Source organism: Sciurus vulgaris (genome assembly GCF_902686455.1).
Source record: "Sciurus vulgaris genome assembly, chromosome: 15".
In the NCBI taxonomy this organism is placed as follows: domain Eukaryota; kingdom Metazoa; phylum Chordata; class Mammalia; order Rodentia; family Sciuridae; genus Sciurus; species Sciurus vulgaris.
Genome location: NC_136476.1, coordinates 84,547,569 through 84,560,018, shown reverse-complemented (window position 1 = coordinate 84,560,018; position 12,450 = coordinate 84,547,569). Strand labels below are relative to the sequence as shown.

Below are 12,450 nucleotides of genomic sequence, written 5' to 3'. Positions count from 1 at the left end.
CTCTGAGCTAAATGCCTGGGCAGGAAGGGCGGGTGGTGGGGTAAATGGGTTGTAGCTCTTTTTTTTTTTTTTTTTTTTTTTTTTGGTCACTCTGGGGATTGAACCCAGGGCCTCACACGCTGGGCACAGCTCTAACCATCAAGCCACACTTCCTGCTTAACTTTTTAAAAAATGGGTGTTCCCAAAGTGATTCAGCCAGGGCTCATTCTGCCCAGCTGGTGGAGGATTTGAACCCACTCCAGAGCCTGCGACCTCCCTGCCAAGCCCAGAGGCCTTCATACCCTCTCACCCGGCCCTGCTCCCTGGGCGGGGAAGGAGCCCGGAAGCAGGGCAGCGATGCCCCCGGGAACCCTCTGGCAGGCAGGTCTGCCTTCCTCCTTGCCAGTCCCATAGGGCGGCCCCAGGGCAGGGCGGGCGCTCGGTTCCAGGTGCCCCAGGCCAGCGCTGCGCACCTTTGTCTCGGGCCAGGTGCCCCGGGGCAGGGACAAAGGCGCCGAGGGTTCCGCGGGCTCCGCTCGCGCCGGCCGGAGGGCTGGGTGGGCGTCCGTGGGAGCGCGTGCGCCCTGCTGGGAGGCGGCGGGTCCCTGGCAGCTGGGACAGGGAAAGGAAGGGCGCCCGGGCGCAGGGCCGGCGAGCTGGACCGACCGACCGACAGAGCGGGCGGCAGCGGCCCTGGGCTGGGGACCCCGGGAGGGCCCGGGGGGACGAGCGGCGGGCAGGGCCCCTCATTAAAGCTGCAACCCGCGCGGCCCGCGGCGCGCAGCCCGGGCCCGGCCGCCTCCCTCGCGCGCGCACCGAGGCCCGCGCCGGCTCCAGCCGCCCGCGGCCGACCTCGCGCGTCCTCAAAGCCAGCCTGTCCCACTTCCCCCGCCGGTTGCTACAGCAACTGAGCTCTGAGTAATCAGCTGCACGGTGACCTTTCTTCCCCCGGAGAGCGGGAGGGAGGGAGGCAGGGAGAGCGAGGGGGAGGCGGAGGGAGGAGGCAGGGGAGGGGAGAGGCTGGGGAGGGGGAGGGGAGGGGAGGCCAGAGAGGGGGAGAGGCCGGGGGAGGGGCGGGGAGGGGAGCGGGAGGGACGAGGGGGAGGAGAACGGAGGGGAGGCTGGGGAGGGCGAGGGAGGGAGCGGGAGGAGGCCGGGGAGGAGCCGGGGGAGGCTGAGCTGCTGGTCAAAGCTGTAAAAACACCGCAGCTGGGGTCTGGGGGCTCTGCGGGGAGGAGCTGGCAGTCGGGAGCGGGAGAGAGGAGGGGGCGGCTGGCGGCTCGGCGGCGGGGGAGGGGAAGCTGCGGGCTGGAAGGGAGGCCGGGCACCGGCCAGGACCGCGTCCTGCCCCTGCCCCTCCAGGCCCGCCCTCCGCGGCGCTGCCCCGAGGGCCCCGCGGATCCGCCCACGTGCCCTGCGGCTCACAGGACGACCTCTGCCGGCAGTCCTGACCTCCCCATTGCCCAGATGGGACAGCCAAGGCAGGGAAGCTTGCTGCCAGGTTCAGGACCCAGGGGTTGGGTCCCTGGGACTCCCTCCTCCCCAGCTGCCACCAGGAGGCAAGGGGGTGAGGTGAGTCCTGGTCCACTCGTGCTGCCACCGCCCCCTCTCTGGCCTCCGTTTCTCTGGTGGTAAAGCCCAGACCCCCGGCCCCAGCTGCCTCCCAGGCAGAGTGCTGGTGCCGGGTGGGATCCATGCAGCTCTCACCAGGTGTAGATTGGAAATTGTCCAAACAGCAGAAGCCAGGTGAGGAGGATGTGCAGCCCCGAGCTGGAGGTGCTGGCAAGGGTGGACAGAGGGCCTGCAGCACAGGGGACTAGGGCTCCCCCAAAGCTCCCTTGGACGTAGAGACTTTCCCAGTACCTGGTACCCCCACTCTGGACTTCTCCCCAGCTGCCCACCCTGGGGTGGGTGCCAGCACCAGACCTATCACCCACTGGCCCTGGGGACCTGCCAGCCGCCTGTTTACCAGACAAGCCAGCCCTGGAGTCACAGCAGCGCCCACAGGGTGGGGGAGGGACGGGGGAGTGACAACAGATGGTGGAGGTGCCGTTGAACCAGAGTCTGAGGCAGTTGGGGAAAGAGATGAGGGACTGCCTGGCTGAGGGGCTGGGACCTTGCCTGGCTATTGTCCTCTCCTCGGGCTCCTCGACTCCTCGACCCCACCCTCTTCGCAGGCACCTATCCCAAGCTCATCCAGAGAGGCTGCAGACCCAACGCTGATAGCCCTGCCCACCCTCCCATGGACTCTGGGGCGCCCTTGGGCCCACCAGGTGTTGAGCATCGCCAGGAGTTGGGTCTCAGGAGCCTGGCACTGGGCAGCCTGAGTGAGTCCCTGACTGGCTGGGACCCTGGGCAGGTTGGGAGGGAAGGCTGGCAGGAGAGGCCCCGGGGGTCTGTGCTAATCCCAGCTCAGCACCCACATGGGCTCCAGAACCTCTCCACTGTGAAGGGAGCTACCACCCGCTTCTGGGTTCAAGCCAGGTGGCAATAGGGAAGCAGGTGACCAGAGGCTGTCTTTTTTGGGTGAGGAAACCCAGGTGAAGTGGCTTGCTAGGGTCACCATGTGAGGCTGGTAAGAGGAAGCGCCATTCCCTGGGTTCCAGAATGTGGTGCACATAGTACCCTGTGGCCACAAAGTGACCACACACAGCTGGCCAGGGTGGCTGGGAGTCTGCCTGTCCCCTGGGGTTCCTGACTCCCAGGCACCTTCCCCATTCCAGAAACGGGCGTGTACACAGGCTTTCAGAGATGCCAGGGACCTCCCTCCACAGCAAGCCGGGGCTGTCAGGGTCCAGTGGAGAGAATGGCAGGGACAGTGATGCCCCTCCTCCAGGCCTAGCCTCCACCCCGTGTGGGCTGAAGGTCACTGTGCTTTCATCCAGGAATGTCCCAGCACCTGGACCTGGCAGGGCTCGCTGCTGCTATCCCTGTCTGCAGGTGGGGGAAGCGAGGCTGGGGGGCACTGATGGCCAGAGCTAGGATCAGGAGTCACCTTCTGGCCTTCCAGACGCCCCTTGGCCCTAGCCCATATCAGGCAGGCTGGGCCAGGCTCAGGTCTGTGGATGTTTCTGGGGTTGGGTTTGCTGTGGGCAGAGTTCTCTGGACTTCTGTTCAACAGGGTTTATGGAAGGTCCTGTGGGCACAGGAAAGAGGAAGACCATGCCGGGGCAGGTGCGTGGGGGAGAAGGGTCCTGTCGGTGGTTCTGGTGAGGCTGGTGCGGAGAGCACTCAGTCTAGGGGTCTGTACAGACACCCCTGTGCACTGCCGGGGGCAGATAAGGAAGTGAAGCCAAGAAGGGCGGGTGACCTCTTCCCAGTCCCCTGGGGCATTCCACACTGGGGCAAAGGTGAGATTTTCTGACCTCCAAGTGGGCTCTTAGCTGCACACTTGGCACCTTCACCTCCCCACCTCCGGTCTGTCCCTCTGCCCATGCGCCCACTCATCCACCCCTCCCACGTACCACGTGTCCATCTACCCACTCGCCTACCCACCCATCCATGACCCTGCTGGCCCATCCATCTTCCCCTCTCCATGCCCACCCATCCACTCACCCACCCATGCAGCCAGCTGGCACCCACCAGCAACTACCCATCTACCCAGGTTCCCATCCATCCACCTACCACCCACCCATCATCCATCCTTCCATCCATCCGTCCATCCATCTTTTATTCCACATTATGATTTTACACTTCTTGGCTCTGAAGCGGATGCCCTGGTGCCCTTGGTCCTGCCCCTTTGGCCCCCAGTGTGGCACACCAGTCCCCACCAACCTCGCCCACGCTGTGACGCCAGGGCCGGAGGTTCAGGCTGCCCCTCTTCCCAGTCCTCCTCCCCAGGTGGGACCTGGCTGCTCTTTTGCCTTCCTTCTTTTAAGTCACTCCACACTCCCACCCAGGTGTTTTAGTCCCAGGAGAGATGCCTCAAAAATATGGTCTCCAAAGGGACCCCATCATGAGGGACAGGACTCATGCCTGGGCTGGAGGCTGCCGTGCTGTGGGCCAAGGTCCACCCGCTCCAGGACAGGAACTGATGGCCTCCACCCCTGGGTGATGCTGGACAACTGAGAAGGGGTAATTGTCGCTACCCCTCCTAGGCTTTAGAAAAGGTGACACTGAGATTGCTCATAGTGAAATGTGCAGGGGGCTAGGGGACCAGGGGATGTGAGGTCAGCGTGGGGTGTGGGGGCAGCAGGTGCCCCTCTCTCCATCACGCAGGGCTCTGCCAACAGCTCCCCATGACAGTTCATCCCTGTAGACATTTCACTGATGAAGAAGCTGAGGCCCAGAGAGGGCCAGCACATTTCCTAAGGTCACAGACCCCTCGCCCAAGGTCTGGGACATCAGCCCAGCTTCTTGGGTCTGTCTCCTCAGTTTGGAGCTTTGCCCATGTCCTGCCACCCCCGAGGAGAGGGAGGGGAGAAGGCGCCTGTCGCATTGGCCTCTGCAGGCAGCTCTGGAGGCTCCTGATTCATTCTGTGAACAGACAGTGATCCACTCTGCTGGGTCAGGCCTGTGCTGGGCTCTGGGATCAGCAGGGACACACCTCAACTCCCTGCTGAGGCACCGGTGGTGGGGACAGATCTCAAGTCCTGGAAATACCCTGTTTCACGCAGGCTTAAAGATAAATCCAGGTCGGTCCAGGTCTAGGCTCCCGGAGCCTGGCGGAGGCGAGGCAGAGCTGTCAGCGGGAACAGCTCCCCGCAGCAGCAGGGGCCCAGCCTCCTGCTTAAAGATGGCCTGGGGCGCTCTCTTAAAGATGCTAACGCTGCTACTGACATTTGGGAGATCCTGGCAGCCGATCAAACCGGAGCAGAAAATCGGAGCTGCCGGTGGGTGGGGGTGGGCACCCGGCAGCGGGACCCAGGCTGCCTGGGCCTGCAGGGGCCCAGGCACCTCCCAAGGCACCGCCGGGAGCCTGGGAGCTCGTCGGGCTTTCTGCCTGGCCCAGCCCATCTGGGCTCCCTGCTCTTTGCTGGAAGGACACAGGGAGGAGGAGGAATCAGAAGGCAGGGAAGGAAGCAGGAAATGGACAGGCCCGGAACCTAAGCTTCCTGCCTCATCGCAGTCTAAAACCCAGCGCAGGGCGAGGAGGCAGGGGCCAGGAGGGAGGGGCCGTCCACCTCTGCCTTCCCCACACGTCCCAGCCACCTTGCTGTCTGTCCTTCCCTCCCCTCTGCCGGTCTCTGCTCCCCCACCCCCACCCATTCACCTGTGCGTCCTCTTGGACCTGCCCTCCCGGAGCCAGCTGCGCTCTGCCCTTCCAGGGCCTCTCTGTCCACCTCGCTGGCCATCTGAGCCCCCTGAACCAGCCACAGTTCTTCCCCTCATGCATTTCCCCACCTGAAACGCCCACCTGCCCACCCAAATGCTGTCCATGTCCCTGCCCCCGTCCATCGCAGGAGAGGCATCCCACTTTTGGGGGGTTGGGAGGAGCTTCCTCCAAGAGCGGGGACACTCCAGCTGAGACCTGCGGAGGAGCAGGAGGCCTCCAGGTCAACCTGGGTCGTGTTTCCCGGCAGAGGCCTCTTGGGGGACTTCACACTGCTTCTGGCTGCAGCTTTGGAGAGAGGGGCTCCCCAGAGTTTCAAGAGAGGCCAACCTGAGTGGCTGGCAGAGTCAGGCCATGAGTCTGGGACCACGGCCAGGCACAGGACCAGGCACGTGGGGATTGGGGGTTGTGGAAGGGGCAGTGAGATACAGAAGGCCAAGTCCTAGCCCCAGCTGGCCACCAGTCTGACTTTGAACCGTGTTCCGCCCCTCAGCTTTTTCTCGACTTCTGGCTCCTTTGGGTGGGGCTGTGCTTCTTGGTGTCCTGCCCAGTGGTGCTTGTTCAGCGCTCCGACGTGTCCAAGAGATCACAAGGTGTGCTCTCCCCCAACCTCCTCCATCCTCCTTTCTCTTGGAGACCTTGGCCTCATCTGTCCTCCTCCTCCTCCTCCTCCTTCTCTCTCTCTCCCTCTGCGGCCCCACCTTATCCAGTCAATGCCACCTCCCGTCTGTCACCACTGCCCTTACTGGCAACCAATGTGGATCAGCGCAGCAGCCTTCTGGGGCAGCCAGTGGGGTCTTTCTGTCCCCTGCCTCCACCTTCTATGGCTCCCCACTGCCCTGGGGTGAATCCTATACCCCAGTCATTACCTGGGGCTCTTTTCCAGCTGACTGGCCCCTGTGACTCCTCTGGGCTCCAGGTTCATCTACCTAAGGTAGGAGATCTACCAAGTTCATTGTTGTCCATACCATCTCTCCAAAGCCATGGTCCTGGCTGCAGCTGCTGGACCATCTTGGCCAAAAGCCCAGAAAAGTCCTGAGTCCTCAGGTCCCTGCTCGTCTGTACCCTTGACTCCCTGAGACCCCCCACGTCGCCATCTCCCTGTGGGCCAGGGAGCAGTTCCACATTCCCCATACCATGTCCAATACCCAGTTGGCCCTGGGAGGAAGGAAGTATTTTTCTAGGTACCAGAACATTCTCGTTGTCCACCAGAGACCCTCCCTGCCCAGATTTGACCATTTCCATTTGGTATTTGTGCCTTAAACCCAAGCCAACCGCATGGCCTCTTTTCTGCCTACAAAACATTTTTACTCATTTTATAGCCACAAAAATTTCCTTCCTGTCCTCATATTCACAGGAAAGAGAGCTCTGGCCCTGACTCAGAATTGGATTCGAGCTGGAGGCGGCTGCAGGGAAGGGGTTTATCTGTTTGTTCCTTGACCTTGAGCAGGAGCTGAGGCAGCCAGAAAGACAAGAGGCAGGCGCTGGGAGGGAAGAGGAGTCACCCAGAGCTGAGGCCCAGGACCCTGCGCTCTGCCTTGAGGGACCAGCCAGGTGACGGGGAGGGGGCCGTGGGGGAGGAAGCCAGCTGCCTCTCCTGCTTTGTCCTCCGTGGGCCCGAGGCCGAGCTGACTGCCTGCTTCACCCTGGGTCCCCCTGGAAACGGCACAGACCAGATACTCAGGGAGCCGGAAGGAGATTTCCACCAGGCAGAGGCAGACGGCTGTCGCAGACCCTGCACGCCATGGAGGGATCAGGCCCTGGTCCACAGCCGGTGTCATGCCCAAGGACTGTGGCGCCCGTGAGGGTGACAGACAGATAGATGAGGAAAGGAGGTCCTTCCCAGGAAGGCCGTCCTCCTCCCGCTTCTGGGGGCTGGAGCCCAGGCATTTATGGACACCTGCTATTCAACAGGGTCCTTACTCACAGTAAGACCCACAAAGCTGGTGGTTCACTTCCACCAGGGTGTCTCATTCTTGTTACGAAAGGACTTCACGCTTACTGGAGATGCTGTGGAACACTAGACATGGTCGTGGCTGGGCCGGCACTTGCCTGTGATCCCAGGGGCTCCGGAGGCTGTGGCAGGAGGATGGAGAGTTCAAAGCCAGCCTCAGCAATTTAGTAAGGCCCTAAGCAACTCAGCAAGACCCTGTCTCTAAACAAAATATTAAAAAGGCTGGGCATGTGGCTCAGTGGTTAAGCACTCCTGGGTTCAATCCCCGGTAACCAAAAAAATAAAGAAAACTGTAGATGACCTTGATGAAGAGAACAAAACCACACTTAATCCTTCCTCTCCCAAAGACGAACCTTCCACATTTGCAGGGAGTGGTCCCCTGTCTGGTCCCCCTTCCAGAGCTACAGTTTTCGCTTGAAGCCTTACATAAGGTGGACATATAAGGGTGAGTCTATGTGGAATCATTTATCTGTTTATTCACGATTAACAAATTCCAAAGGAATTCCCCAGGCGCTAGATAGGCCACGATTAGGGGTGTTTTAAATTCTTGGGGGGGGCAGTGAAAAGAAATGAATAGAACCAGATCGTTCCAGTGTAACCCAAGTAAAAGCCCAAGGGCCCCAGAGCTCAGTCTCTGTTCCCGCGACTTAATCCTTCCGTCAAAAGTAATTTGAATGAATTTTTGAATTTATCTGTGACTTGCAAAAGACCCTTATTTATTTATTTATTTATTTTTCAGGACTGAGGACTGAACTCCGGGCCTCGCGAGAGCTACACAAGAGCTCTGCCACTGAGCTGAATCCCCACCTGCCCCAGGACCCTCGGCGTCTCTTCCTGACCCTAGCACAGGGTCTTCGTGCTCTCTCCACAGAAGCTCTCACGTCTGCACCTGCCCAACCCTCCCCAGGAGTCCTGGTCACCCCTGGAGAGCTTTTCTGCCTCTCCCTTTTTCTTCAGATGCTTATTATATCCTTATATCAGCACCAGTGCAGTGGCTGATGTAGGGGGATCACAAGTTCAAGGTCAGCCTCAGCAACTTAGTGAGATTTTGTCTCAAAATAAAATAGAAAGGGCTGCGGATGGGTCAGTGGTAGAGCACTTGCCTAGCCCGTGTGAGGCCCTGGGTTCCAGCCCCAGCACCTCAGAAAAAGAAAAGGCTCAGTGGTCAAAATCCTCCCCTGGCCTCCCCCAGGTGCAGGGAGTGGTCCAGAGCCACGGTCTGCAGCTACACAGACCTCTGGGTCCCTGTCCCCACCCTCTCCCAAGAGCAGTGTGGCCTTGGGTGAGTCCTTGGGCCTTGTTCTAAGATGGGCTCAAGGGCTGCTGCTGGTCCCCACGCTGTCTGTCGACAGGAGACAGGTGAGAAACAGAGACTGAGCACTCAGAAACCGTCCCAGCAATTTGACACTGGCCATCTCCAGTTGTGACTGAGTGTGACAGAAGTATCGTCCCTGAAGCGGGAAGATGTTCTCTTGAAGTCCCCACCTCAGGGGATGGCTCGGGAGGCAGGGACTTCACTGACACTGGGCCTGGGCCTCGGCCTCCTCCTCTTCACACCACATCCTGGGAGGAAGAAGCCGGTGCATTTGGGGACGCCTCCGAGGACAGTGGCTGTGCACCGGGGTCTTGCAACAGATGTCGCCATCACCAGGACGGTTATATTGTCCCTGGAGTCTTCATCACAAACCCCAAGTTCCTGGGTTCCCGGCAGCATGTCCTCTGCTCCTCTTTGGTTCTGAGAGTCCAGCCTCGAGGCTGGGGTGCCTCTGAGCCTCTCGGGGGGGCCTGTACTCACCCACCTACCACGCACCCAAGACCCTCTTACAGGACTGGGTTCCCGTCCTGGCTCTGTCTCTCACTAGCGGATGGCCGGGACAAGTCGCTCAACCTCTCTGAGCCATGGTGTTCCCCCGGGCGTTGGGGGCGGGGGCTCGGAGCCCATCTGCACACACCTGCAGAGACCCTGACTACACAGGTGTGCAGCCCTGCGCTCACGTGGGTAGCAGGTGGTTCCCTGCCTGCAGTGAATTCTGGCGGCATAGGGGAGACTGGCCAGGCTGTGAGACGCCAAAATGAGTGAATTGAGGGCTTTGGATATTAGGGAACGAAGCGATGATGTCAGAACACAAGGTCCCTGCTGGTCACCGAGGCGGGCAGAATCTTACCCCCGGATTTGTATGCTGTGGAACAGGGAAGCTGGTCTGAGGCCCCCTCTCTAGGACACACTGTTCTTTCTCAGGAAAGCGGGCAGGCTGGCCGGCCCACGTGACGGCTCTTGAAGCTTCTCCTTTGAACAGCCTGCTGTGACTCCTGCTCCCGATTCACTGGCTAAAGCAAGCCACGTGGCCAGGCCTGACATGTGGGGAGAAGCACACCCCCAACCCGGGGCCGGTGAGTCACGTGGCAATAGGACAGCCACGGATCGTTCTCACTGGGAGGACGGCGAAAAACTGGGGACAATGGCCCATCTACGGCTGCCCGCCATCTTGGCTGCAGTTATATAGGCCTGTCTTTGGGTCATGGGTTAAAGACGGCCACTCACCATCTTTCCTCCCTTCAAGATGTGCGGCTCTTCACTCTCCCTTTGCCTCTGGGCCGGCTCTGGATAATAGGAAGGGAGCTGAGCCTCGGAGATGTCAGGCCTCTGCTTTCCCCACCCCGCGGTGCCGTGTCTTGGAGCCCGCCCCACGAGGAGCCCGCCATGTTGTGAGGAAGCCCAGGAGGCCAGTGGAACAAGAGGCCTGAGAGGGAGGGCGGCAGTGCTGGGCCGTGAAATGGCCCTCACGGACCTTCAGCCACCTGCTAAACACACACAGCCAGCAGATGACCACAGCCCAAGCGTCTCTGGATGGGAAACCTGTAGATGGGAGAGGGGGCAGTTTTCTGGTCTGCACACTATTTGGGGCTGATTTGTGCCTCACCCCGAGGGCTTCCAAGAGGTCGTCAAATTAAAACGAGGTGCTGGGAGTCGGCCCTAGTGTCCCAATAAGAAGAAAAGACAAGGCTGCGAAGTGAGGTGGCCTCTGCGAGCCGAGCAGAGGCTTGTGGAAGCCCACCCTGCTGAGCCTTGTCTTGGGCTTCCAGCTTCCAGAACTGTGAGAAAGTGTTCCAGCCAAGGTCTGCGGGGCTCTGATACAGAGTCCAGCAAACTGATGGACGTGCCCATCCTACAATGGTGGGTGGGAACAGGCGGCCCCTGTTCGCCCTGCTAGAACCTGGAAGAACAGAGGCAGGCAGGAAGCCCTGGTTCCACAGGACGCTGGGCCTCGGGGGTGTGGGCACGGGGAGGGCCGCCCACCCCGGTGAAGCGGGGACTCCGTGCTCAGGGTGGCTCTGGTCCACCCTCTGCCCTCCATGGCTCGTGGGCCATCCTCTGGCGTAGCTCTTCCTTGTCCTCACCTTCCTGGCCACCTTGGAGGGGGAGCCTGCGGAGAGCCCTGGGGGCCGAGCGGCTTTCTGGGTGTGTCTCCTGCCTGGTGGGGGAGGTCTTCCACAGTGTCCACTGTCGCAGTATGTTTAAGTCCCCCGGTAGCTGTTGGGACCGTGCAACTTGTGGACTCAGTTAACCCCGAACTAGCTTCTCCTCTGCTTGTTTCCACCAGCGTTTTACATTGAAGACATGCCTGGTTTTCTGGAGATGCAGCCCTAGACTTAGCCTTGGCCCTGGAGCTTGTTGGTGCTCTGCAGTTGAGCCCGACCCCAGGCCCTATGGGGGTTTTAACAAAGGGTGTGATGGTCACACCCCTGACGTCCTCCATCCTGAGACCCGGTCCTAACTGAGTATGTCTTAGTGTTTTCCCGCTTCATCTAGAATATTCTTCATCAGCCATCTATGGATTATCTACTTTGAAGAGTCTTCACGCTAAGTTTAAAATTCACAATTAGGCTTCTCCACCAATGCATTTCTGAGGACATAGGCAAAGTTAAATTTAAAACTCTTATCCACTCCAAGATCACATCATGTGTTCCAAGCGCAAATATGTCAGAAGTTTTGCTAAAATGTCATTTGTCACTTGCATTTTGCAGAAGCTACCAACTGTCAGAGGGGCAGGGACGGTGCTCCGTGCAGAGAGCAGGTGTCTGTCTTGCATGGGGAGTTGCTGGGGTGGGTGGGGCGGATCACATCCTTCCCAGCTGGGGAGGAGGGGTGGGAGGTGTTCCTGCCCAAGCAGAGCTTCCCTGCAGACCCTCCTCCCAGCTGGAGGCAGGGCACCCTCCTGGGCTTCCTGCAGGACCCTGGGCTCCTGACAGGGTCTCTGCACATCCCATGCTGGGGCCTAGGGCACGGAGTGGGCCTGGAGAGAAACGGTTGCATTTTTCGGTTCTGCAGATCCAGAATTTCTTAGTTCCCCTCACACCAGCTTTCCCGCACAGACAGCTCCCTCAGGAGCCACCTCTCCTCTGCCGGGCTTGAACAGTGTCTCCTTCACTAGCTCTGCCTCAGCAAGGCAGCTCCGACCCCAGGAGCTTAACAGCTCAGGTTGACTGAGGCTGGAAAGCCCAGACCTGTCCCAGGAGGTGGGCTCTGTCTGAGGTGAGGGCTGCGGCCAGGTGAGGGGAAGACCTGGTCCCCTCTCTGCTTTCTGTGCTTTCCTCTGCACATGTTCTCCTCCAGGTTTCCTCTTCTTATGAGGACGCCAGGCCTCTTGGACTAAGACCCACCCACATGATCTTATTTCAGTTGAATTACCTCTTTAAAGATTCTGTCTCCAAATATGGCCACATTATGGTATACTGGGACTTCAGGCTTCAACATAGGAATCTTCTGGGGAGGGAACACAATTCAGTCCATAACCTGCAACAATAGCCACCAAGATATGCTACACATTTTGTTTCCTAAGCTTTTCAGCAAAAGCCACAGTACAGAATAATATCAGCTTTGCAATTCTTACAGGCAAGAGTCTTACCAAGTATTTCCCACTGTGCGACTGACATGGCTACCATCTTTTCTGCCTTCAGTAGCTGTTTTCTTGTTGTCTGTTTCCTGCCCCTGGAGCCCACACCACCTATCAGTGGTTGTAGCCTACTACATCTAGGTGCTGATTTCTGCGCTGGTCAGATTTTGCTAGATTATGCTGCATAATAAGCATCCCCTGAATATCAGCAGTTTGCCAGAGTCAAGGTTCATTTTCATTCAGGCTTAAACTTGGCTTCAGTTTGGCTCCCCCACCCTCCCACCCCCCACACTGCTTCACAAGCCCTCTTCATTCTGGGGTCCAGGCTGACAGCAGAGCCCCCACACAGA

At 59.5% G+C, this 12,450-nt stretch overlaps 1 protein-coding gene across 5 annotated transcripts; it reads left to right on the top strand.

Moving 5' to 3' along the window:
- Window positions 1–1,195: 1,195 nt before the first annotated feature.
- On the top strand, window positions 1,196–7,557 carry LOC306645471 (uncharacterized protein). Of its 5 annotated transcripts, XM_079113359.1 has the most exons (5): window positions 1,196–2,306; window positions 3,101–3,153; window positions 5,745–5,846; window positions 6,138–6,185; window positions 6,609–7,557. In XM_079113359.1, the coding sequence occupies exons 1-5, from the start codon at window positions 2,222–2,224 to the stop codon at window positions 6,627–6,629; spliced, it is 309 nt and encodes a 102-aa protein (XP_078969485.1). In that variant the 5' UTR covers window positions 1,196–2,221; the 3' UTR covers window positions 6,630–7,557. The 5 variants fall into 5 exon arrangements, 1 of the variants encoding a protein (XP_078969485.1); XR_013759664.1 differs by lacking the exon at window positions 3,101–3,153 and having other exon boundaries at window positions 1,196–1,551; window positions 6,702–7,557; XR_013759665.1 differs by lacking the exons at window positions 3,101–3,153; window positions 5,745–5,846; window positions 6,138–6,185 and having other exon boundaries at window positions 1,197–1,551; window positions 6,702–6,805; window positions 6,923–7,557.
- The last annotated feature ends 4,893 nt before the right edge of the window (window positions 7,558–12,450 follow it).